Below are 25090 nucleotides of genomic sequence, written 5' to 3' on the forward strand. Positions count from 1 at the left end.
GGCTTTGCATCTGCCTGGTTTTTTATTGCGTGAGAAATCCCTGCCCTGGGTCTGCAACGTGGGAGGCTGGAGCACCCAGGCGCTGCAGAGCAGCGGGGCCAGGGGGGGTCCTGGGAGCAGCCGTGGGGAGGGGGCAGCAGCCACGGCCCTTTCCTCCCCACCGGGGCTTTCGTTGCACATTTCAGACAGTCCAAAGGTGAGAGGGGAAGAGTAAACATGGCCTGTTAAATTAAAACCAACCTCCTCCCCTGCTGTTCTCATGGTGCGGAGTCCAGCATTCCCCAAATAACTCCGTCTTCCCACCAATGGCATTGCTGCTGCTGCTTGGCTGATGTCTGCAAAAAACGCTGGATGGCTTCAACACAAACAGACGTTGGCTCTTTTCTGCTTTCCCTCCTCCAGCCTGAGCTCCCTTAACGTCACACGGAGCCACAAAGGCCGCTGGCAGGAGGAGGCAGCTGGGTGCGATGCTGGAGTCTGCCGGACCCCAAAAGCAGCTCCGTCTGTTTCCTTTGCTGCTGCCTTTCTTCCTTATCACGGTCCCGTGCTCAAACCAGCCCTCCCAGAGCTGGGTTTTGTTTCCTGACTTCAGGCAGCGTTCCCAAAAAGTGTGTCCCCCCCATCTCCTCCCCGAACACGCACGCTCGCAGGGCCGTGCCGCTCACAACCCCCTTGCCAAGGGGAGGGCTGTGCCGCGTTGATGCCGCAGGCGATGGACCCCCCTTGTCCTGGGGCCGTACCATGACACGCTTGCCCTGGTTTTCCTCTCTGCAGGCATCTGCCGCCGGCTGCCATGGGATTCCTCTCCGCCGCCTTTCTCAGGGCCGAGCAGCTGCGGGCAAATGCTCAGCCGAGTGGAGGAAACAAATGAGCCCACCCTCCGCTCCCAGCTCGGCCCGCGGAGCTGGAGCGCAGCCACCCCCAGCACAACGGGGGGTTTCTCGGCTGCTGGGGTCCCTGCAGCAGGGGTTCGGTGCAGAGCTGCCCAGGAGGGACGTGTCCTGCGGCATGCTGCCGTCACCTCCTTGCTCGCCAGGCTGCAGCGAAGTTAAACGTGATCCCGGCTGCCCTGAGGACCTTTGGCCGGCCTGAACTTCAGCCAGGCCCTGAAGCCCTGCAGTAAGAGACACTGACGGTACGTTTGTGCCACCTTCCCTGGGACGATCCCAGGAGGCAGGGGCCAGCTCTGCCTGGCACCAGCAGCCCTGCTGCGATGCCGGAGCAGCCCAGGCTTGCTGCTGCCTTGCTCTGCCCTGGCTGACCTGAAACCCCAGGATCTCACACTCTCATAACCCCCTGTAGCCACTTCTGCTTCCCAGGCCGCAAGCAGAGCACATGGGGCCGGGGCAGAGCAAATTCCCCTGGGGTTTCGTCCATCTCCTTGCCCTCAGGTCCCCAAGCTCCAGGGTGCTGAGCGGGGGCCGGGAGCTGCTCGGGGTAGCGGGGCTGCTCTCTCATTTCCACCACACAGTGGGTTACTGGCGAGCATGCCCTCCTGTGCTGCTTTCCCATGCAGTCTCAGTTTGGGGTTTTTATTTTGCTTTTGAAGCTCCGAACATCCCTCCAGCCCTCAGCCTCGGAGCAGTGCTGGGGCCGGCAGCGGGAGCAGCATTCAAGGACCGGGCAAGGGGACAGGGAGGACGCGCCCCGAGAGGCCGAGGTGTGCTCCCCGGACGAGCAGGGAGCGCCCCGACGGTCTCCAGCCACCGTCGGGGCTATCTGCGGCGACCCCGGGGGGAGGCAGAGCCGGCCCACGGTGGGGGCTCAGCGGGGAGTGGGGGCCGCCCCGGCGGGCCCCGCCGGCTGGCAGGGAGAGGCGGAGGTGGCCCCGGGGGAGCGGTCCGACCCCACGCGGGAGAGATCCGGCCCCACGGGGCGCGCAGGACCCCGCTGCCGGCGGCGGCAGGACCCCGCCGCCACCGCGGCACCGAGCCGGGGACGCCCCGGTGGGGCGAGACGACATTTACATAACCCCGCCCCCGATCGATCTGCATAACCTCGCCCTCTATATTTGCATGACCTCGCCCCGTCGCTCTCCTTGTTTGGCGAGTTTCGCCCCGCCCCGCTCTCCGATTGGCGGCCGCCCGTCCCGCGCCCCGCCCCCGGGTATAAGAGCGGCGGGCGGGGGGGAGAGCCGCCCAGAGGCGCTCGGCGCGGGCGGCGGGGACGGGCGGCGGAGCCGCTCCCGCCATGAGCAGCAGCGCGGGCCCCGCGGCGCGGCTGTGCCGCCTGGAGCGGGGGCCGGACGGCTACGGCTTCCACCTGCACGGCGAGAAGGGCAAGCCGGGCCAGTTCATCCGGCAGGTGGAGGCGGGCTCACCGGCCGAGCGCTCGGGGTTGCGGGCCGGGGACCGGCTGCTGGAGGTGGATGGCGAGAACGTGGAGCGGGAGAGCCATCAGCAGGTGGTGGAGCGCATCCGTGCCGCCGCCGGTGCCGTCAGCCTCCTCGTCGTGGACCCGGTGGCCGACGAGGAGCTGCAAAAGCGGGGCGGGCCGGGTACCGAGTCCCCCGTAGGCGGCGGGCAGGCGGCCCCGGAGCCGGCGGAACCCGAGGCGCGGGAGCCCGGCGGCGGCGGCCAGCGGGTAAATGGGCGGCCGGGGGGAGCTCGGGCGCTGAAAAGTTTTCGTGGGGAGGGGGTGGTGTCCGGGGTGGGGGGGAGGGTCGAGACCTCCCGGGACCGGCCCCGGTCGTCGCCTTCCAGCCGAGCGAGCAGGAGCAGCAGCCGCCGCGTCTGCCCCGGCCTCCCCCGGGCGCCCTGTGTGGTTTCGCTCTTGGTTCTTTCTTTTTTGCTTTGCTTTAAACGCGGTTCCCCAAGAGCACCGGGCCCCGCCAGGCCCTGCTGCTTTTCCTTTTTTTTTATTTTAAACTATTTTTTTTTTTTTACTTAACACTTTTTTCTGCCAGCCATGTTGGGTGACGAGTGGGGGTGGGCGGGCACACGGGGCTGTTTGGACCCATAACCGAGCAGCCCGTCGTGTCCCGGAGCCCTTTGGCCCGCCCTTGTGCTGCAGGGCCGGTGAAACGGGGTGAGAAAAGCAAGAGGGAGCGAGGGTGGTGGCGAGCTTCGACGTGCAGGTGAGCCCCTGCCCGGGGCTGGGCTGAACGTGGCATTCACCCGCTCCAAAATACAACAAAAAAAGCTGTGGCAGAGGGTATTTTGGGGGGGCTGTGACTGCAGGTGTTGGTGGCAGTCACTGGTGCCATGAGCGTGTCCGGTCTCTGCTGCAGAGCAGAGATGGCAGAGCCCTTCCTCGGCCAGAGAGACTGATCCTGTCGGTCAGTCGCCGCGTCCAGACACTTACTAATTCAGGAATGTCGGCTTTAAGCGGCGCGTGGGAGTTAGCGATTGCACAAACAAAGCGATGTAGAAAGGTGAGGAATTGAGAAATAGCTGACCTTTCCTGCCCAGAGCAGTTCCTAAGAGACGCTCTGGGCTGCTGGAGATAATAGTGCTTTTTTATTTACCCAGCAAAAACATATGTTTGCTGTTACAACAGAGATGTGGATGGTCTTCCCAGGAAGCAGGCTCCCGATGTCCCCGGGGTGGGGGACCTTCTGGGGACCTCTTATGACCTGCTCCCAAAGACCAGCTGTGAAGGGTTGGTGCCGCGGGGCCTTCCCAGTGCCAGTGCTGAGCCCCAGGCAGACTTTGGTGCCTCACTGAGCTGTTGTCATGCAGGGTTTTGCTGAGGATCAGGTATTTTTATTAGTTGTGTCTCGTGTTGGACTTTAGCCTCATGCCGGCTGCCCGTTGCCCCCAGTTGGGCTGATCCACTGCAGGACACTGGTCTCATCCCTGCCTGGCTAAAGCACTGCTCCGGCACCTCCTTGATGGGCTTGTTCAGCTGGGAACAACCAGGCTCTGCCCCTGTCACTGCCCCGCTTGCTCGCTGTCCCCCACGGCATCCCTGGTCCCTCGGGTCTGGCCCCGTGCTGGGCTGCCGTGCTGCCCCGTGCGGGGCGAGCGTCCCTGCTCTCCCGTATGTCACAGTGCCAGCGCTCCCTCGGGGCCAGTGAAACCGTCTGTGCTGCGCTTTCCGCTTCCAGATCTCTCCATGTGCTGGGAAAAATAAAAGGGATGTAATTAATGCAGCTGGAGTGAGTCCCCTGCCAGGCCTGGGGGGGCTGAGGACAGGCAGTCCCCAAGGGGGACGGAGCCCCAACATGCTGCGGGGTGGCTGCCTGCTCGCAGGGGCTGTGCCGGCCGGAGCGATGCAAAGGGCCCGGGAAGCTGGAGATGCCCCACGGGTTTTGGGGGGCGGGGGGGGGGCAGCCCTGGCTGGAGGTGCCCCACAGTCTTGGGGTGCAGGCTTGGGGCGCAGCCCGTGCAGAGTTACCGCAGGCGGTTTCTCTCTGCGCGGGAGCAGGAAGTGGGTGACGTGGGTGACATGGGGTGACATTGCTGCATGGCCCCGGATGGTTTCTCAACAGGTAGCAGGAAATCTTGCGGCTGGGGGCAGGGCCGGGTGCTCGGGGCAAGAGAGCAAAGGCGAGCGGGTTTGGAGACGTCGCCCCAGCCGGGCGCCCACCAAGCAGAGTGGGAAGATGCCGGGTGGGATGCCGAGCCAAGCCGGAGCGGGCGGAAAGGGATTTCTCTCTGGCGAGCTGGGAACACACTGGCGTGCCTGTTCTCCGGCTGCTGGCGGGCAGCCGGTGCCTGCTGCCCCATCCCCCCGCAGCCCCCAGCAGCCCCGTCCCAGCCCCCTGGGTTGGTGGGATTCCCTTGGGATCGCTGTGGTGGGAAGCGGGAGGTTTGCCTGTGTCAGAGTCCTGTTTGCTTTATTGGGCCGGACTTGCCTTTATTTGCTTAACGAGCCTGGAGACACTCACTACCGGGAGAGCCAGCCAGTAGCACCCGCACCCTGCCCGGGGCCGAGCGAGGGTTTAACATCTCCCACCTTTGGGCAGGATCCAGCCTTTTTCCAAACACCGCTGGGTCCTGCACGGTCAGGACTCCCCTGTGCCAGGGGGCTCGGACACCCCCTCGGCTCCCAGTGCTGGGCGTGGGCTAAGGAGGTTTTGGGAGGGTCGTCATGGGCTCCCTTCTCATTCCTATAAAACCCTGGGTGTGCAAATCCCCCTGATGCTGGGGTGGAGGTTTTGAGCCTCCCTGGAGGCACCCGGGGAGCTGATCCGTGCACCCCTCTTCTGCGGCGCCGAGCCAGCGAGGTGATGGTTTTACACCCCCGAGGCCACACCTGCTTCTGGGGGCCCTGTGTCGCAGAGACTGTCCCCAGCGCTCGGCTGGGAGCCGTGACGGCTCGTCCTCCCCCCGCCTGCGTTTCCGGAGGCTTCAGCTGCTCGGGAGTGTCTTGAGAAAGTTTTGTGCAAATGGCACGGCGTTAGCGGAACAGCACCGGCAGCTGCCAGGCCAGCGCCCTGGCACGGGCTGGGGCTGCTTTTACCAGGGCAAGGCTTTTGCTACCAGCCCCGGGGTTCCCCCCTTGCAAATTTAGTGCTAAATTAGAGCCCTCCCTGCCAGCAACGCTCATCCCTCCTTGTAAAACCTGGGTGAGCCTCCCAGGGCTGGGTTTTGGGGTATAACAGGGAGCAGATCCCCCCTATTTGGGAGCATTGCACTGGGGGTAGCTGGTGTCTAATTAGGAAATGAATTAAATTTCCTCTCAAGGCAGCTGCATGAAAAGCAGCTCCAGTCAAACGGGACGTGACGGGGATGCTGCAAGGAGGCTGCTTTGCATCCCCTTTGTATGAAGCCCGAATGCGTGCGCCAGATTTCGGGACCCGTGTGAATTTACTGGCCCAGGCATCCTCCGAGCCGTTGTGTTTCTCTTTGAGTAACCGGGAACGCTGCTGCCGACGGGCTTGTTGCTGCTTGTAGGGCTGTGGGGAGTTTCCTGGGACTTGGGGCTTCAAAAGCTGTCCTGAAATTGCTGTTGGGGGGCTGGGAGCTGGGGAGTGGGTCCTGGCATGCTGGGCAGTTGGGGTCCCTGAGTCCCGGCTGGTCCTGCTGGGTGGCCGAAGGTGCTGGGGAGGGATGGTCTGGCACGCTCCTGGAGGGAGAAGGGTCCGGAGGTGCCCCAAGTCCTATTCCAGGGCAGGAATAGGGATGCGATGCCACTGAGCTCCCCATCCCAAGCGGGCATCTCTGCGGGCAGGAGATGTCCCTCTGCCACCCCTGGGTGCAGAGGACAGGGGTGGCACAGGATGCCCACGCTGGGGGCTGAGTCCAGCTTCCCCCGCCACGCTTCCCACCGGAGGTTGTAATTGCCTGTAACGAGGCTCTGCCGGCTAATCCATGCCCCAGCACGGTGGGAGGGCTGCTGGCGTTGGAGGAGAGGACGCAGAAGCTTATAGAAATTAAGGGCATTTCCGTTTTCCTACTATCCAGCTCCCGGTCCCACAGCCGTGGGGCTTCTCTGCATCCCGGGTGTCGACCCCAAACTCTCTCACCTCGGGTCTCTTCTGGCCAGGGACACTTTGGGGCTGCAGGGATGCCCTACTGCGGGGTGCTCGCCCCATGGACGGGCAGGATACGGCCCCTGGAGGATTGGGATGCGTTTATGGTTGTGGTTTTTTTGTTTTTTTTTTTTTTTTTCTCTCGGGGAGGCAGAACGGTGGCTGCCCGCAGGGTTTCTGCTGGCATGAGGGATTCGGGGAGGGCGAAGGTGGCCTGGCACACTGGGCGGGAGGAGCTGCCAGCCGCTGGCGGGGCTGGGTCACGGCTTGGCCGGGCTGCCCTTGCACGGGGTGCTCCTGCCTTCGCCGGCTGCCTTTGAGGGCTTGGTGCCTCCCTTGCTGCCATGACGTGTCCCCCTGCCCCGAGGCATCTGTCTATCCTGCAGGGCTATTCCCCCCCCCCCCAAAATTCATGGCCCCAGTGTCTTGGGGAGCCCAGGCTGCCGGGGCTTTGTTGGTACGGGTGGGAGCCAAGTCCTCCCTCCTCCTCCTCCTCCTCCTCCTCGCCCGGGAGTGCTGCCAGCGCCGCTTGCTGGGTGCTCCCTCCGGCTTTGTCCTGAGCTATCGGCGTGGAGCAACCCCGTGGTGCTGCCAAGGGCACCGGGAGCGTGGGTGCTCACAGAGCCCAAACCCCCTTCCCGGGGCCAGGGCAGGGACCTGCGGAGGTGCTACCTTCCTCCAGGCTCCACCAGCTCCTGCTTTTTGGCCTTGTTTTGGGTCTTCCCTGTCCCCACCCTCACTAGGGATTGCTGCCTGGGTGGAGGGTGCAGTCACAGCAGCTTGGGCACCCTGTGAACTTGCTGCCACCCAGGCACGGGGACTGGGGCAAAGCCCGCAGCCCAGACCCCTGGCATGGGGGGACCGAGGGGTGGCCAGGGCGAAGTGGAGGTGTCGCAATCCTCCACCCAGCCAGGGAACCTGCTGCCTGTCTGCGGAGGAGACGCCACCAGCTCCTTGGGGTGCAGCCGGGCTGTTGCAGTGGGCATTGCCCAGCCCAGCCACGGGTGGAGCAGGTCCTGCGTGACTTGCCAGCGCTGCGGCATCCCGGGCTCACCTTCGCTCCCCGGCAGGCCCGGCTGGGTACTTGCGTGCGCTTCCCTCCCTGGGGTGTTGGTGAGCGGTGCCGGGGCGGCAGCTGGCCTTGACCCTGCAGGAAGGCGTGCAAGAGGATGGGGTTTTATCGCAGCGTTGGGCTTAGCAATTGCAAATGCGTGACCCTGTGCCACTGCGGCGCTGCCAGACATGGGGTGCCAGCACCACGAGGACCAGGCTTTCCTGGCAGGGGGCAAAGGGGATTTCATGGTGAGAAGGGAACGTGCTGTACAGGGGGTGAAGAGCAGCACGGTGCAGATGCGGTAGGGGAAATTCCTGCAGTGCATGTCCCCAGTGATGCTATGGGTACCAAAGGAGAACAATCTCAGAAGAAAGAAAAAATATTAAACCCTCTGATGAGGAATATTTCAGGAGCTCGAGCGCAGCTTGGCTGCTGGGAGAGCCCTACCAAAGCCCAGGAGCTGGTGGTTAAAGCAGGGTCAAACCATTTTACATGTAAATATGTAGAAGTGGTGTTTGGGTGCTGGGGTCGGAGCAGTTCTGACAGCGCTGCATGCAGGCAGCTGGTTCGTGTCACCTGGTTCCTTCGATGCTTCCTGGGCATCCCACTCCCCGCCAGGCGAGTGAAGGCAGCTCCTATTTGCCAGGCTCCTGGAGATGCTCCTGCTTCTCCCCACTGCTCACAATGTGGGGATCTGTGCTCTTAAAAGGCTTGTGGGGGGCCGGGTGTGGGGCTGTGTCTGCCTCAGTCAGGTTCCCCAGGTCCGGGTGCTGGCGGATCTGCAGGTCAGGGTGAAACTGGGCGCAGACGAGCTGGGTGTTGCCTCCTGGAGAGGTGAACATCCCACATCGCACCGCCCCGGTCAAGCTGGTTTCTCTGTTTTGCAATAGCAGAGGGTCGTGCCGGGGCATCGAGGCGCCTCGGCATCGGGACTGCTCTGACTGGATCCCAGCTGCCTGCCCCAGCCCCATGTGCCCCTTCCCTGCCGGCAATGGCTGCGGGGTGCTTTGGGGTGGGGGATCCCACTGGCCCCATGGCTGGGTTTGCTGGGGAGGGGGGCTGCAGCTTGCAAGGGGGTGATGGAGGGGACCTGTACTGGTGGCTGAGACTTCTCCAGTAGTAAAGGCTTCCCGGGAGGGGTGGGGGTGCTTCCTAGCAGCCTGGGCTGTGCTTCCTCTTCCACCTTCATGTGGCAGTTGCAATCCTGATCCCAAAACGAAGAGCATCATCTGGGGACACATGTAATAACATGTTTCTTTAATGTTTTGCTGCAATTAGTGTGCCCTGCACCTAATTAATTAAGTAGAGCCTGGGTTCATAGGGTGTTTTGGCACCCTGTGTTCCAGCTCGAGGTGTCTGTGGGTGCGGGTGACCACCAGAGGATGATGTCCTTGCCACCCAAGCAGGTGTCCGGTGCTGTCCCTGGGTGTTGGGGGTTCCAGGAGCAGCTTTCCCACAGGCTGTCCCTGTTGCAGGAGGAGCTGCGGCCTCGGCTATGCCACATGAAGAAGGGCCCCAATGGCTACGGCTTCAACCTGCACAGTGACAAAAGCCGCCCGGGGCAGTACGTGCGTGCTGTCGACCCCAACTCGCCGGCTGAGGCAGCGGGGCTGGCCCCCCAGGACCGCATCATCGAGGTATGCAGGGGCGGGAGGGGGGTGTCTCCTCAATAAGTTCGGTGCTCCCTTGCATCCCGGTGCCCGGGAGGGAGCCGCCCTTTGCTGGGACGGTGCGCAGTGTCCCCAGTGTCAGCGGTGACTCACGATGCAGCCGCCCGACCTGCACCAGCCTGCCTGTCCCCACCCAGGGGCGCAGGCGGGTGGGTGGCGGGGAACAGCACCGCAGAGGGCTGGGGCTGAGTACTAATTAGCTGGCTGTGGGTTAAGCAGCAGCAGTACTGTCCCCTGCCCGGAGCAGGAGTGTCCCTGGGATGGGGCAGGCTGAGGACAAGCTGCACAATGGCCCCAAGCCATGCTGCCGGCTGTGACCGGGGTGGGGATGGGGCCAGGGTTTGTGCCAAGAGGGATGGTGACCCGTGAGGGCAAGGACAGGCTGAGCTCTGACCGCGCTGCTCACCAGGGCATGGGGCTGCTGCCTCTTTTGGGGTGAAACTTTGGGGTCTCTGGGGACCATGCCATGGCACGAGGGCTTTGTGCCTTGCCTGTGCTGCCCATCTTCTGTTCCAGCCCCAGGTCCCTGCCCTGCTGGGCGCTCCCTGCCAGCTTTGCCTGTACGATCCCGTGCTAATCACTCAGAGGGAAAATCTGCTTTTAATGAGGTTTTGCTGGCTTCACTGCTAATCCCCGTGAGGCTGTAGATACCTGCGGGGGTTGTGGGGTGGCCGTGCTGGGGCTGTGACTGGTACCAAGGCTGGTACCCAGCCCCAACACGGAGCTCCCGAGGGACGGATGTCCCCTGGCCCCAGCAGTGACATGGTGCCATGCCCACAGGTGAACGGGCTGTGCATGGAGGGCAAGCAGCACGGTGATGTGGTGGCAGCCATCAAGGCGGGCGGTGACGAGACCAGGCTGCTGGTGGTGGATGTCGTCACGGATGAGTTCTTCAAGAAGTGCAAAGTGGTGCCCTCGGAGGAGCACCTGGCAGGTGGGCTGGGGGCTGTGCTGCAGGGAGAGGCATTTGTGCCACCTCTGCCAGCTCTGTGTCACCTTGTCACCAAACCTGGGGGTGCTGGGGGAGTCCCTGAGCCCTGGGAAGTGGAGGTCTTATCACCCTGGGGCCAAGCAGCGTCACACGGCTTTGGCATCTCCCTGCCTAGCCAAGGGCCCTGTGCTGGGGCGGGGGGCTGACGTGGGCTCTGCGGGAAGGTGGGTTTATGGCTTGGGGAGCGAACAGGCAGCAGCCGCTCTTCACTTTCCTCTGCAGCCTCGGCTCAGCCGTGGCCCCCTCCCTGCTGTCACGGTGGTCCCCGGGAGGATGGGGGGGGTGGTCTCACTGGGCTCCACGTCGTGGCTGTCATCATGGGGATGTGCCTGGTGCCCGGCAGCGTCCCCCTGTGCTGCAGGGCTGGCTGTGAGGGGTGGGTTAAAAAATTCGGGACCCAGCCAGACCCTGGGCGGTGTTGGGTGAGCGCTGGCCACGTGCAGCCTTTGCTGGGCACTGCTGTGCCTGTTGGCGAGGGTGCGGAGCGAACACATCCTCACCCAGCGCCCGTGTCCTCGCCCTGCAGGTCCCTTGCCAGAACCAGTTGCCAATGGCGATATAGGGAAGGTAAGAGAGCCTCATCTTGCTTTTAATCCCATCCATGCCAGTCTCCAGGCAGGGATTCTGCCTGTTTAGGTGTCCCCTCTGCCCGTGGGTGGGTGATGCCACCAGGGACCGCAGTGCTCCCAGGCTGCCACGCAAGAGCAGCTGCCACTGGGAAGGGGACTGGGAGCTGGTGCCCCCCAGGAAGGGGTTTGCTTGTGGGGCTGAGTGTCACAGAGGTGGCTGCAATGCCTGCCTTCCTCCTCCTCCGTCCTCATGATGCTGCAGGGCTGGGAGCCCTTGTGCCGCTGTAGGGAAGTAGCATCCAGCCCTGCAGCCGCCCTCCTCCTCCTCCTCCTCCTCCTCCTCCCCCTAAAGCCAGGGCAGTCAGGCCAGAGTTTAATCCTTCACCGCCCCGGATGGGCAGCGCTAGAGGTATTTATGAGCCTGGAGCTCGCAGGGGATTACGTGTGGGGAGGACGGATTTCACAGCACCCTGGCTGGGACTCGCAACTCCGGGGGCCGTTCCCAAACCCCAGGGCTGGAGCCGCCCCGCTCACGCTCGCTCCCTGCTCCCCCCAGGAAAATGGTGGAGAGCCACAGTCCAACTCAGTGTCCGAGAACCCGTCCAGCCCTGGGCCGCTGGCTGCATCCTCTGACTCCGGCGAGACCCACAGTGAGGTAGGGCTGGGGATGCTGGGGAGAAGCGGTGGCTGGAAAGTGGGGTCTGGGCTGAGCCCCCACCGTGGGGCTGTCCCGGGGGGCACAGTGGGGCTGATGCAGCCTCTTGCCCCTCAGCCTGACGCACAGGAGGGTGACAAGCACCATTCGGCAACCGGCTCCCTCCTGGACCTCAACATCCCACTGGCGGTGGCCAAGGAGCGGGCACACCAGAAGCGCACCAGCAAGCGGGCACCCCAGATGGACTGGAGCAAGAAAAACGAACTGTTCAGCAACCTGTGAAGGCCCCAGGGTGGGGGCAAGGGTCTGCTGGTCCCCCCGGCCTCGCACCCACCTCTCCTGCATCCCCCCCTCCTCCCCACCACAGGCTCCTGGCGGGGATGCGGGGCTACTCCCCACCACCCTGACCTGAGCAATGGGGCTCAGTGGCCAGTGAGCATCCCTGCAGCGGGGTCCTGGGCGGTGGTTTTAGGCTAGAAAGAGCTGGGGCGTGCCCCCTCCCGTGAGCCCATCCCCGGGGTGCTCCTCCAGCCCTGCCTTGAAGCCCTGCACACCCTGGTAGGCATAAGCAGGGGTTTGGGGGGGATCAAGGATTTGGGGTGGCCTGATGCCCAACACTTCTGATCCCTGCTGTTCCCTAGTTCTTCCCCTACCCCAAATCCCATCTCCATTTTAACCCTCCTTACCCCCCCAAATTGCCCTTTAACTGCAAAACCTGAGACTTTTAGTGACTTTTAGCAAACCCCACCTGCCCAGCCACCAACCACAGCGATTTCTGCCCGGGGTGTTTGACCCCCGCCTGGCAAGCTCTGTCCATGATGACCCTGTCCCTTTGCCCCTCCAGCTGCAAGGAGGGACACGGGTGCCCAGCACGGCGGGGAGCCCCCAGCACCCTGCCCCCGGGGCTATTTTGGGGAGAGGAGAGGGTGTCTGGAGCCAGCGCAGCAAGCAATAATCATCTCCTTTGCTCCTGCTCACTCCTGGAGACAGCCCATCAGGGTTTGAATCCGACACACTTTAATTTAAAGGCTTCTCAATAGACTCTTTTTTTTTTTTTCTAAAATAAGAGTTTTCCAATCACACCTTTTTTTTTTTTTTTTTTAAATGTATTTTGTGGAAATTCTTCCTGTGGATGTTTTGTTTCCATGTGTTGCGATCGGGTGTTGTCGTACTGTCGAGCTCGAGAAATTCTGTTTACTGGAATAAACCTTCCTGACTTCACGTGTCCAGTTTAAGGCTAAATCCTTCCGAAGCCCGAATGTGTGTGGGGGCTCATCCGGGGCTCGCTGTGCCACAGCGGGTGGGGGAAGAGGCAGGTAACACTCCCAGTAGCGGGGGACACCGGGGCTGGTTTGGGTGCCCCTCAGCACCCAGTGGGGCCAGGCTGGGGGGATCGGGGAGGGACCTGCTGGTCCCAGTGTGGGTTAATGCCTCGGGGTGATTAAAGGGCTCTAATCCCCCGGGGGAGAGCTGGGGGGGGGGGGGGGGGGAGGTGGGTGATGCAAGGCTCTAATCTGTGTCTGCTGCCCAGGTTGGAGGGCAGCAGCTCTGCCAGGGGCAGCCCAAATCTGCCCCCAGCCCCTCTGGGGAGGTTTGGGGTGAGCCCGAGCCCCAGGGTTGCATCCTGGGTTGGGGGGAGGCAGGGGGGATCGGTGGGGAGAGCGTTGCTTGTCCCTCTAAATTGATGGATCTTAGCCCTGTCTGGGGAGCGAAGCAGAGGAAAGCAGGGCAGAGAGGTGTTTCAACATGGGGTTGGTGATGGTGCCGTGGCTGGAAGGGGCTGGGGGCTCAGCGTGGTGGGGCCAGGGTGCCCCCAGGGCTCTGCCACCCTGCCCACTTCCCAGGGCTATTTTTAAGCCCATGCGGGGCAGTTTATACACGGCCAAGCTAAGCCCTCCTGCCGCAGCGGGCGAGCGTGGGGGCACGCTGTGCCTGGGTGGCTCAGCAGGGCCGGCCTGGTGGCACCACGGCTGCGCCAGGGAGGGTGGGATGGTGGCTGCCTGGGGACAAGGCAGGGCTGTGGACCTGCAGCCCTGGCCTCTGCCCGGCATCTTTACTTCCTCCCCTTCTCCATGCTCTTGTTTCATGCTCCAAACCCCCAGACGAGCTCCTCTACCTGAGCAGACGAGTGGTTGCAGAGGTCTGCAGCTCAAATGACAACCAAGCGACCAAGTGCCACCACATCTGCGGGGGACATGCAGGCTGTCACTCCTCCCTGGAAGCTGGGGGAGCCCATTTCAACCTGCCTCATGCTCCGAAGTCGTGTCCTCTGCAGCAGTGCTGCTGAGCGGAGGTGAGTCCCTGTCCCCTCCTTTCCCACCCTCACCCCCTTGGGGCAAGCAGGGTGTCCCTGCCTGGGATGGGGTGCGATGCTGCGGGCTGGGGCCACCCATGCAGGGCAGGAGTGGGGGCACCTGGTAGGTCCCAGGACCATCTTTTGCCTCTTCGCCCAGTCAGAGCAGCCTGAGCACTGGTTCCCTGTAGGAACCCCAGTTGAGTCCTGCCGGGGACCCCCCCCAGCCCTGGGGGAGGGCCATGGCTCCGGGACAGACCCAACTTTGTTTCAGGTTGCCAGGGCAAAGGCTTTTCCCAGCTGCCCATGGAGGCGGGGGAGTGTGCCGGCGTTGCCGGGGGACTGGGGATGCCAAGCGGGGCGCTCACTGGCTCCAGAGCAACCGGCTGGGCATGGGGAGCCGCGGCGGGGCCGGGGAGGGCAGCACGGTTAAACTGTGCCCCCCTCGGACCTGGCAGAAGGGGTTAAAAGAAATTATTTTTCCCACCCTGGTCACTTTTTAGGGGAGCAAATCCCACCCCAGCTACATCTCTCCTGCCAGTCCAACCTTGCTCCTCTGGCAGAGGGATGAAATGCTCCACGGAAGGAGCACAGAGCCAGCAGTTCACCCGGCAGGTTCTGCAAATCTTGTTCTGGGGGGCAGAATCCACTCCTGCCTGCAGCAGGTGACGAAGAGCATGAGGATTAGTAGCCCTTCTCATGGTAATCCCAGCTGGAAGTAGAGCCGCTCTTCACTTTATTACTGCACAAAGCTTTTGCTACAACTAAATCCACGCTAAATACTTGTTGTTTAAAATACCATGATACGCTGTTCCCGTGCTTGGTTTTAATATTAGTCACAGGCATGATGTATTTAAATTAACTAAAATAGGAAAACTAAAACCCCCAGGCCCTAAATATACAGGCACAGCAACGCTAAAAATGCCACAGTCTACCAATCTCTGATAAAAATATCTCTGGGCAAATCTGAAAGCTATTACCTGATACTGCGTAATTGGAACAAATAATTTCTGGTCTAGAATTAGCCATTACGGCTGCTATTACACTGGGAAAACATACAGGAGCGTCAGTTATCCTCCTTACCTTCTGTCCTCTCCTCTGAGCAAGCTTCCCTGCTGTGGAGAGCATGCTGCGTAGGGCAGGAAAGGTCAGGCTAAACAACTGTATTAAAAAGTCTGTCCAGTGGGAGTCAGGCAAGTGCCTCTTCTTCAGCCACAGATCTCAGATACATCACAGCAGAGGCCAGCTGGCTAGCTCCTGCCCTAAATATATCTGCCCCCAATAAGAGATATTTTTCCCCCCATTCATCTTACTGGAGAGCAGCGAACGGAGCCTCCAGGCTCAGCAGAGCAAGCCCTGAGCTCCTTGAAGCAGGGGATCACTCTTCTGTCTCCTTTCAGTTGTGTTCTCCTCCTCCTTGCTTTCATAAAAGCACCCTGGTAAAATGAAGTGCAATATCCCTTCACCGATGGCCTGAGGTTTCCAGGTCCAAAGCATGGCCCTGAAACTCACAGGGTTTTGTCTCAGCAGCCTCCTGCAGCTGCCAGTCCCCCCGTTACGCAGCGATCGTGGCGAGGCTCTGCTGTAGTCTCGGTCGGCTGACATCAATAATTTTCATCATCTTAACTTGCCCTTTGGTTGTGCTCACCCACACCTGGGCCTCTCACTTCCAGGATCCAGCAGTGCCCCCCCTGCAACCCACCACACCCCAGAAAATAGGGTTCAAAGAGTCTCTGCTGTCCTTTACAACTTCAAATCACCTTTTCAGCAGCCAAAGCGAGCAGCCGAGCCCCACTGCTCCCAGATCGTGCTCGGGCACCTCAGATCTTTGTCATTTTTTTTATTCAAGAGAAAACAGACTGAGCTACCAGCGTACTGAGACTGCCTCTGTTGAACTGATGAATCCTGCTCTAAGGGCAGTGGAAGAAGGAACAGTGGGTGCTGCTTGTCCAGAAACTGGTGGCTCCAGGAATCAATTAACTGCTGGTGATTTTAGGCTCTGCTGGAACAGCATCATAAGGTTATAGTCATTCCTAGTCAAGCCTGTGAATTAGTGGCTGTTCTCCAGCTCCAAATTTCAGGCAGTATTCCTGGCTGGTGCAACAAGGTGCAAAGTTGACGAGATGACAAAGTAACCAAGGGAGACAGATGAAAACAGTCAAGTGCAGTGTTGGCTCCCCAGTGTCCTCCACACCCAGACCTTGGAACAGCGTCCAACTCCACCCTGGAAACCAGGCCTGTGTCTGGATGTGTCTGTCAGGTCTCCAGCACCCCAGCTGGCAGCTTCAGTTCAACGTAGCTCTTCTCCTCCACGTGGTTTGTCTGTTCCAGGAGCCATCGTCTCTCCTGGTCACTGACATCCAGCCTCAGCGTCACCTCTTGGAAAACGCTGTTCACAGCAACCTGTATCGTACAGAGGAAAAGCAGCTCAATCCCAGTCACAGGGCAAACGCTGCTCACGTTCTCTGGGTAGAAGACGGGCTGTTACCACACCTCCTTAAAATGAAGCTTTTTGAACATGCAGATACTGGCTTCATTTTCCTGACCAATCTTAGCCTCAAATTTGGTGATCCCCAGGTTTCTCACTCCTGCAAAAGAAACCAGAAGGAGAAGCATTTCTATTACCTGCTCAGCTGCCACATCTATGAAAGCACAGGACACCAATTTCTGGGGCAGATGCATCCCTTACTACCCTGTCTGTATCACTGGGAATACGTGCTCCTAGATCACATCCCAACTGTACTCCCGTTCCCGTGCATTGAGCCACCCTTACCATAGGACATCATCATCAGAGTTGCCTCCTTGCCAAATCCTCTGCCTCGGTAGCTGGGCTCTGAAAGAGACAGCCACAGAAGTCAGCATCCAGTTACGTGAGACAAATCAGCCATGCTGGACGCTTTTCAGAAGAGACTGTGACCTGGACCAGCAAAGGATGCTGATCAGGACTGAACAGCCACGGTAAAGCAGTGAGAATAAAAAGCTGCTGTACGTAACATCTGTCTGCAGCTGGCTTTAGCCACGGTGACAAAGGTCCAAGCTATGAAGCAGAACTTGACCTGCAATCATAATTTCAATCTCGCCCAAAGTTGGATCCTCAGCATCGGTGAGGAAGAGATTCACGTCCCCCACCATGCAGTCCTCATCCGCACACGCCTGCCCGGACCACCGCTCCGTGTCCAGCACAATGAAGGTGCACTCTGGGGAAAACAAAAACGTAGCAGCTTTTTCAGGGCACGCTGAGAATTATTCACAAATTAATGAAGGATGAAATTAAAGGCATGCAATGGACAGAGGAACAACAGTTTCCACATGTTAACAGTGAGGAAGAGCTAATAATTAGGCCTCCCATGCCAAGTGTGCCTGCTCCCATCCCTAGAAATATAAGAAATATTCTGAAAAACCCATTGTGACGGTGATGTAGACACCAAGACTAGAAACAGCCTATTTAAGGAGCACGAAAACTTTCATCCCATGACTGAGGTCTCCCTTCCTTGTCTCACTCTGCAGCAAGTTTCGGCAAAGAATTGTTTGATGCACAAGAGACTGAGACCTAGTGATTCACCTAGTCCGTATTATTTTTCCTTTTAGTAAGGCTTTTAATGCCATCTAAGTCAAATGTTCCAGACTGAGGTCTTTGCCAGCCTCAGTATTTTGCAGCTCACTATATTTTTACCAGGCTTTTATGGGCAGTGATTCATTACCTGTAGGAGAGCCAGGGAACCAATTCAGTCAGCACACCTCAACCAGGTAAAGTCATTCAATTTCTCAAGGAAAAATACAACCCCCTTCCACCTTTTTATGACGATCAGACCTGGGGAGTGTTGACTGTGCAGGAGCAGCTCAGCACATAACGCTCGGGGAAGTAAATCACTGTAATCTTTGAAAAACTGCATAAAAACGACACCAACAGCCCTGGACATTCTCTGCTTCCCTGAGCATATACCAGCTATAAACAGAAAGCCAGTTCTAAGCTACTGTTGTAGGTCTCACATCGCATCTGCTTCAACAAGTCGAGCCCACTCACCGGGCGCGCTCAGCCCACTGTGGGTCCTTTACGGGACAGAAGGGACCTGCTCACCACTCCCACCCACCCTTAGAAAATGTTTAAGATCCTCACTGTCTGCGTCGTCCTGCCAGCTGCGCTGCATCTCATACTCCTGCTCCAGGCTGAGTGGTTCAGAGGCGGTCAGGCGCTGCAGCTCCTCTGACTGCATCCACTCGTGGTACCTGACAACGGGACCCAGAACCAGATCACTGCCTGAGCTACAGCATCACAGTCTGATTTCCACAAGTGCTCTGAGGATCAGGCTGTCATAAACCGGTTCTGGAAACACTAGCCTGGCATTCATAGCAACTTGAAAGTATCCACAAGCCTCTCTCCCTTATCTAACACAGGAATTGGTGTTCTCCATGGAAATTTAGCAAGTTTGTCCATCCTGTACCTTTGTCTGAAGAGTGCCCGATGCAAACTTGATGTTTTTAAAAGTACTGAGCATTGAGTTCCGGCACGTTTCATCCCAACTGAGATGGACACAGCATCTCCCGGACACTGACAAAATGAGTAATACTGGCATCTTTGTGCTGAGGCTGCAGCTGCCCAGGCCGACACTTCACAAACTGCCTGCATGCCTGCTTCTAATTTATCAAACATCCATCTGGCTTTACACATTGAAGTTGTGCTCTTCCACTGTCATTAGGGAAAGACATCAACGAACAAGAGAACTGTTGGCGGTTCACTCACAGACAGGTATTCCCCTTTCCATGGGTACATGGTGGCACAGATGAAGTTCTCTTTGTCAGTAGACCTGGCAAAGAGCACAGACCTGCCAGGGATGTCTGCTGCCAGGCACAGAGGGCAAAACCGACTGCCTTTCTATCAGTGCTCTTTCCACTGTGCGGTTCCCAGGAGGAAGAGGGCCCTGCAGCTGTCAAGCCAGCACCCTTTGTGAACACCACACTCCCTTTAAAAAGAGAAGTGAATCAGACAGCGTAGAGTATCAGAGGAGGACATGAGCCACGTACCGGGGCACGTGTGCAGAAGTGTATGGCACCAGGGTCACCCTCTGTCCTTGCAGCACAGTGTTCTGGTTAATCTTCATGGCCTCTGCACTGAGAAAGAGACCCAGCACCCCACTCCGTGTCTCCAGCGAGGCCAAGGGATGGGACAGCACGCCCTGCAGCCCTTCGGGAGCCAGCAGTGGCCGCTCTCACTGTGCGGACAGGCCCCAGCTCACACCGATCCCCCACCCAGCAGCCTTCCCGCGTCCCCCCTCATTCCCCTCACCCAGGGCAGGGCTGCATCGGTGCCGACTGCCCTCGGAGCCCCAACAGCGGCCGGGGGTCTGCCCTGACAGGGGCCGCTCAACCCTTCATCACCCAGGTGGTGGTGGAGGCGCCCTGCCCCGACACACGGCGGGCCTCGGGGCTGAGGGGAGACCCGGCGCCTGAGGGGAGATCGGGGCCCGAGGGGAGACCCGCGGCCTGAGGGGAGAGCCGGGACCGGGAGCAAACGTCTACCTGCCGCGTCGCCCTTCCGCGCATGCGCAGAGGCCCCCACCTCCCCGCCCCGAGCAGTGTGCGCGTCATCGCCCCGCCCCCACCCCTTCCCCGCCCCGCCCCGCCCCGCCCCTACCCTTTCCCCGACCCGCCCACACCCCTTCCCGCCCCGCCTCTACCCCGTCCCCGACCCGCCCCTACCCCGTCCCCCGACCCCCCGACGCGCACGTGACTCCGGCGTCCAATCGCGGTTGGCGCATTCACCTCGCCCCCACCCCGCCCCGGGAGGTGGTCACGTGCGCGGAAAGTCCTCGTGGGCGGCGCGTGCGCGGTGGGGTCCTCGCGATGAGGGAGCGGGGGTCGCCGGCGAGAGCCGCTGCCGGTGAGGTACCGGGGGTCCCGGTGTGGGGGTGCGGGGTGAGGCGGAGGGGGGGCCGCCATAGGTGGGGTCTGGGGAGCGTCTCTGCGAGGGAGAGCGTGGGGTGAGGCCTGGGGAGGGGTCCCATAGGCGGGGGTGCGGGGTGGGGCCTGGGGAGGGTCCCGGTGTGGATCCCGGTGTGGGGCGGTGGTGACCTGGAGCGACAGGGCCCTGGCGGGGGGGGAAGGCCGCTGGACCGCGGGGGTGGCTCTCGGGATTGTAGGGGGCTTCTGTGGGGCGGGGGGAGTTTCCCCGGGGAGGGCAGGTTGGGCGAGCAGCGTTGCCAGCTGGGGGGCAGGCCCGGGGGGAGCTGGGAAGTGGCAGGGCCGGGGAGCTCCGGAGGCCTTGGTAGGCTCCGGGCCCTGGGGTAGGGCCCCTCCCGGGCTGGGGTGGGTGCCCTGCACGAGCACGCTTTCCCCGGCTGTGTCCCGGAGGTGTCTGTTAGTCTGCCCGTGGTCTTGCAGCTTTCTCTTGGTTTGTTAAGCTTGGCTTAAGAGTCGAGGTCTGTTATAAAAGAAGACGTTTGGCCTCTTTTTCTGAGGGCGGTCTGGTTATGACCACAGTTTGCTGTGCTGCCTGATTGATTTCTGTCATCTAGTGTGTGTGTGTAAGCTTATGAACTGTTTGGTTTTTTTAGTAGTGCTCTTAGCTTGTGAAGTTTGCGCTGATGATTTGTCCCAGTTGGTATGGCTAAGTAGGAGCACATATAGAAGTATGAAGAATTTGATAAAGCTCTTAAGCAATTCAACTATGGCCAATTATTTATTGACTGAAACCTTTCAGAAGGCTTGGGTTCTCCCCTCCCCCTGTAGTTTTTCTAAGACAATGTGAAGTTCCTCAAATACTTCTGCTTTGGAAACCATGGTATGTGTAACAAAACATCTTGGGGTGTTTTTCATAGGTCCAGTATTTTTGTTTGTCTACTTATTTCTGTACTTGAGATTATGAGGAGAGACTGTAGGCTGTTTTTTACTGCTTTGACTTGCAGGAGGCACGTGCTTTGTAAGAGTAGTAGCTGCATGAGAAGCAGCGGTATGAGATCATCCTCAAGTCAGGCATTCTTCCTCTTGAGGTTTTAGTGTCTGAAATGGCCCCTCTGGCTGTTTGGAGAAGGTAAGTTTGGTCATCGCATGCCGTGAAAGGGCAAGGCCTTTTGGTTACTTTTAAACTAGTTTAACAGGTACGAGAACTTTTTTCGTAGAGCATTGAACCAGGCAGTGCTGGTGAGTGGGGTATATCTGTTGAAGTGCAAGGTCCTGTTGAAATCCTCTTTTGTTCAAATATCAGAAGACTGATGTGCAAAAGCTGACTTGGGAGTTCCTCCTCTTTCCGACAAAGCTAACGCAACTTTATGATGTTTCCCTAGGTTAAAGGCAATAGAAGTTGAAAACACCCTCCTGAAAACACCCTTCTCGCTTTGCTCTGAGCCTCGCCACCACCTTCAACATGGCTGGTGGCATTACTGATACAGGAGAGCTTTACTCTCCCTATGTAAGTAATGCTGTTTGTGGTTTTGCTCACAAGTCTTTTCAAAATCCTCTTCTCTCGATGTTGTGTTTTCATTTCCTACTTTCCCATGGACATAACCTCAGTGTTTCAAGAGGTGATGGAGATCAAAGGGTACTTAAAAATGCTCAGTACTTGTAGTTGTTGGGGTCTTTTTTTACATCACAGATCACTTTATATAATGTAAAGGGATGATGTCTGCTTAAGGTATAGTTCTAAAAGTGTTAAAAAGAGCTTCATGTCCCATACCAGCTCTTGCATCCTTCTACCCACTTTTCTTATATTTTGTTAATGTTTTCATCAACCCAAATTGTCACGTGAAGCTAGCATAAACAGGGGGGATGGTGACATTGAAAGCATCCCACTTTGCTTCTCTTTTTTTTACTTTATATAACGTTCTCCCCTGAATTTCTTAAAGTTTACTTACTTGTAGCTGTTGTAGTAATTTGTTTTAAACTGCTTCACTTAAAATCAGTAATCAAGGTGTTTCTTCCTTGTAATGTGGTGTCCTGTGAAACTGCAGAGCCAATTACTGCTTTCCTATGTAACTGGAAATACTGGTTTTCATAGCCACAAGTGTTCATATAGTGTCAGCTCTTAAAAACAGTGCTTTGCAAACATTTTTTTTTCTGAAGTGAACTCACTAAATGTAGAACCAGTCCTGAAATCTGTGTGTTGGCTTTCAAATGCTTTAAAACTTTCATCCCCACGTTAACGATTGAATTTAGAAGAACTGGGTATTAGGCTGCAGAAATAGGTCACAGCTGAGAAAATGGAGAACAAGACAGTAACTGGGATGTCTGGACCCTAAAGGATTAGCGTCACCTGCTCTTATGTTGTTATGTTAGTGTTGCATGAATTTCCTAGAGTCAAATCCCAAAGGCTATGACTCTCTCCTCTTTCCCTGAAGATGTCTAGCCAGACTGAACACATGGGCACCATTCTCATCTCTGTCTACTTGACCAAAGTCAAGGAAAATCACCTGAGGTGTTTTTTTTGAGAGTCCTTCACTGAAGAGTAAGTCATGGCCCTGGGCACTTGAGTTGTGCTCAGGGAATGACAGCTCTGCCAGCTGAATGAAAAGAACTTTCCTGCAAGCTGCAATGGCTGATTTTTTTCGTTGTTCTTGGGGGACTCGTCAAAAGATGAATTTGCTGTGCTTATGTCAGTGAATGAAGGGCTCGCAGGGTCTCTGGGGAATAGTTCTGATATTAATTGCTCCACACCCAGAAAAGTGTACTCAGACACAGTTCTTTACTGGCTCTCCTCTGGAGAGACTCTGACCTATATTAAAAAAAAACCAAAACCAAAACAAAAAACAACTTTGGGGCAATTTTTGATCTTGAGTTCAGTGAAATTTATAGTCTGGGGGGGTCCTGTCCAGGTGCACAGTTATAGAATCATAGAATGGTTTGGGTTGGAAGGGACCGTAAAGATCATCTAGTTCCAACCCCCCTGCCGTAGGCAGGGACACCTTCCACTAGACCAGGCTGCTCAAAGCCCCATCCAACCTGGCCTTGAACACTTCCAGGGAGGGGGCATCCACAGCCTCTCTGGGCAACCTGTTCCAGTGCCTCACCACCCTCACAGTGAAGAACTTCTTCCTTACATCTAATCTACCCTATTTCAGTTTAAAACTGTTACCCCTCATCCTGACACTACACTTGCTGATAAAGAGTCCCTCCCCATCTTTCCCGTAGGCCCCCTTTAAGTACTGGAGGGCTGCTACAAGGTCTCCCCGGAGCCTTCTCTTCTCCAGGCTGAACAACCCCACCTCTCTCAGCCTGTCCTCATAGGAGAGCTGCTCCAGCCCTCTGAGCATCTTTGTGGCCTCCTCTGGACTCGCTCCAACAGGTCCATGTCCTTCTCACACTGGGGGCCCCAGAGCTGAAGGCAGGACTCCAGGTGGGGTCTCACGAGAGCAGAGTAGAGGGGGAGAATCAGGGTCATGCTTCTTTTGATGCGGCCCAGGATAGGGCTGGCTTTCTGGGGTGCAAACACACATTGCTGGGTCATGTTGAGCTTCTCGTCAACCAACACCCCCAAGTCCTTCTCCTCAGGGCTGCTGTCAATCCACTCATTGCCCAGCCTGTATTTGTGCTTGGGATTGCCCTGACCCACGTGCAGGACCTTGCACTTGGCCTTGTTTTGCCTTATCTTCTGCACCTGGATAGAAAAAAGCTCATTGCCAGAGAGGGTAAAATCCTTTCCCTTCCAGAAGTAAAATCCCTTCTTCAGAATATGCTCAGCTGCTTACTGGTAAAATGGCAAGCAGGCTTTGAATTAGAATTCTGCTTGGAAACTTCCTGCTTGACTAAGAATAAAGAAGAACAAGAGATTCTGAAAGGTAACTTATGTACGTAGTCATAACTACTTAGATTCAGGCCAGAAAACAGGGAGAGACCCCACCCCACAGTGTAGACCCTTCTGGTAGAAGGCAGTGGATTTGAAAACAAAGAACCAAAAAGCTCACGTGCTTTCTAACTTTAAAAGTTAGAAAGAAAAAAACAATATTTAAAAATAGTTAGAAAAATGGAGAGGAGTATCAGTTTCTCCAGAAATGTGCTGACACTCACTTTGTTCTCTTTGGTTATCAGTCCCCTCTTATATTTATTTCTAGCATGGGCTTGCTCCCACCCTGCTTGCTCAAAGATTGCTCTCTCCGTGTAAATCAGTACATATGTGAGGTGTCTTGGATGATCTCTGGCACAGCTGCAAACTCTCATGTTGGATTGTGTGGATGATTGCAGGTCGGTCTGGTTTACATGTTCAACCTCATCGTCGGAACAGGAGCCCTAACCATGCCGAAGGCCTTCGCGACAGCAGGGTGGCTCGTCAGCCTCGTTCTCCTAATGTTCCTGGGATTTATGAGGTAGGACACGAGTATGTGTCTTTAGGGGATTGGGGTTTCAGTTGGGTGGGGCTGTAAGGACAGTGCTAAGACTTCTGCTGCTTTTCTGAGCGATCCTGTCCCTCTGCTGCTTGAGCATTGGTCTCTGCAGTTGTGTTGCCTGTGGACCTTATTTGGAGGGATGCATTTTCTGACTGCCTGCAATATGGTGCTACATCCCATTTCCTGACCGATGGGAAAGACTTTTTCCTCCAGTCCAGAGTCTTCTGGGACCTTTCTCCTAGCTTCCTTGTTTGACACTGTCCTCGCTGTGGATACATCCCACGCTTGCCCCTGTCACAGATCAGTTCCCCAAACACTAGCCAGGTCACAGGTGACACAAGACCATTTCTCTGCTTTGTGACTTGCAGATGTGATGCAGACCTGTTGTGTTAGCTTTCTCTTGGCTTCTGGCAATGCTCTGGGCAGCTGCAAGAGTGTCAGGAAAACAAATTACTGTATAGCCAGGCCTGTCTTATTCTGCCCCCCCACCTTTGCTGCTCGAGACCTTGGAGCTGGTCTCATGATTTTTCACGCTGGCTCACCATGAGCTTCTGCCCAGATGTCTCCCTGCTGGAGCAGCAGGTGGAGCTGAAGGCTGTTGATACAGCACTGATGTCTAAGTAGTTATTAATAGAATTGCCGTCTTCTGGCAGGCTGTGAATCTCTGCTTGCTTCTTGCTTGGTTTTAAAATAAAATAAAACAAAATCCCCTCCTGCCGTTTGTAAGAATGGAATTTAGAAGTTCCTTTCTTGTCAGCGACCAGCTCTGTCAGCCTGAATGAGCCTTTGATTTGGAGGCGGTGCTTTTCGGATCTGTTAGGTGCTGCTATATAGAGGTACTGTATGGTCAGTACTGACTGTAGTAATGCTTGTAAGTTCCTCACCTCAAAGCTATATGCTGCAAAGGCTTGATAAAATGTAAACTGTGGGAGTACCAGTCACTGGGAGCTTTGGAAGCAAGTCGTTTTAGGTACATTAGTTTGAAAGCATAAATTCGATGTGTGAAACTCAGCACCAGCAGACAATCCTTCAAGGTCAGCAGAAGAGCACAAACCTCCAAAACTGCACTGGATTAAACGGAGAAGACGCAGCTCAAAGTATTACGTGCCTTGGGAGCTGTGCTGCCC

General features: G+C 57.5%; 3 protein-coding genes across 7 annotated transcripts in view; 2 read left to right on the forward strand and 1 right to left on the reverse strand.

Moving 5' to 3' along the window:
- Window positions 1-2190: 2190 nt before the first annotated feature.
- Window positions 2191-12582, forward strand: NHERF1 (NHERF family PDZ scaffold protein 1). Its single transcript, XM_050908369.1, has 6 exons — window positions 2191-2583; window positions 8948-9109; window positions 9923-10076; window positions 10660-10700; window positions 11259-11357; window positions 11487-12582. The coding sequence occupies exons 1-6, from the start codon at window positions 2191-2193 to the stop codon at window positions 11637-11639; spliced, it is 1002 nt and encodes a 333-aa protein (XP_050764326.1). The 3' UTR covers window positions 11640-12582.
- Window positions 12583-15381: 2799 nt separating this feature from the next.
- On the reverse strand, window positions 15382-18758 carry NAT9 (N-acetyltransferase 9 (putative)). 3 transcript variants are annotated; one of them, XM_050908440.1, is made up of 6 exons: window positions 18673-18758; window positions 17768-17877; window positions 16707-16847; window positions 16424-16483; window positions 16144-16238; window positions 15382-16053 (listed from the first exon to the last, which is right to left on the reverse strand). In XM_050908440.1, exons 1-6 carry the CDS (start codon window positions 18747-18749, stop codon window positions 15907-15909), a joined length of 630 nt encoding a protein of 209 aa, XP_050764397.1. In that variant the 5' UTR covers window positions 18750-18758; the 3' UTR covers window positions 15382-15906. The 3 variants fall into 3 exon arrangements, with proteins under 3 accessions (XP_050764397.1, XP_050764396.1, XP_050764394.1); XM_050908439.1 differs by having other exon boundaries at window positions 16144-16231; window positions 16432-16483; window positions 18673-18749; XM_050908437.1 differs by having other exon boundaries at window positions 16144-16235; window positions 18673-18749.
- Window positions 18759-19492: 734 nt separating this feature from the next.
- TMEM104 (transmembrane protein 104) overlaps window positions 19493-25090 on the forward strand; it is a 47489-nt gene continuing 41891 nt past the window's right edge. For 2 of the 3 annotated variants that reach the window (XM_050908525.1, XM_050908527.1), the window contains exons 1-3: window positions 19493-19528; window positions 20931-21055; window positions 23821-23942. In XM_050908525.1, the coding sequence (XP_050764482.1) occupies window positions 21011-21055; window positions 23821-23942 (167 nt within the window). In that variant the 5' untranslated portion in view covers window positions 19493-19528; window positions 20931-21010. Of the gene's footprint in view, window positions 19529-20640; window positions 20678-20930; window positions 21056-23820; window positions 23943-25090 lie in introns of those variants that run through there. The other variant, XM_050908526.1, reaches the window with a different exon arrangement.

This window comes from Gymnogyps californianus, chromosome 19 (assembly GCF_018139145.2).
Source record: "Gymnogyps californianus isolate 813 chromosome 19, ASM1813914v2, whole genome shotgun sequence".
Classification (NCBI taxonomy): domain Eukaryota; kingdom Metazoa; phylum Chordata; class Aves; order Accipitriformes; family Cathartidae; genus Gymnogyps; species Gymnogyps californianus.

Excerpts from the sequence above, each read along its gene's own strand:
- NHERF1 (XM_050908369.1), top strand. The coding sequence starts at position 2,191 with ATGAGCAGCAGCGCGGGCCCCGCGGCGCGGCTGTGCCGCCTGGAGCGG. Across the intron at positions 9,110-9,922 it reads CCCAGGACCGCATCATCGAG|GTGAACGGGCTGTGCATGGA; the intron begins GTATGCAGGGGC and ends CCATGCCCACAG. Across the intron at positions 10,077-10,659 it reads CTCGGAGGAGCACCTGGCAG|GTCCCTTGCCAGAACCAGTT; the intron begins GTGGGCTGGGGG and ends CTCGCCCTGCAG.
- NAT9 (XM_050908440.1), bottom strand. The coding sequence starts at position 18,749 with ATGAAGATTAACCAGAACACTGTGCTGCAAGGACAGAGGGTGACCCTG. Across the intron at positions 17,878-18,672 it reads ACTTCTGCACACGTGCCCCG|GTACCACGAGTGGATGCAGT; the intron begins GTACGTGGCTCA and ends TCCCGTTGTCAG. Across the intron at positions 16,848-17,767 it reads CTGGCAGGACGACGCAGACA|AGTGCACCTTCATTGTGCTG; the intron begins GTGAGGATCTTA and ends TGTTTTCCCCAG.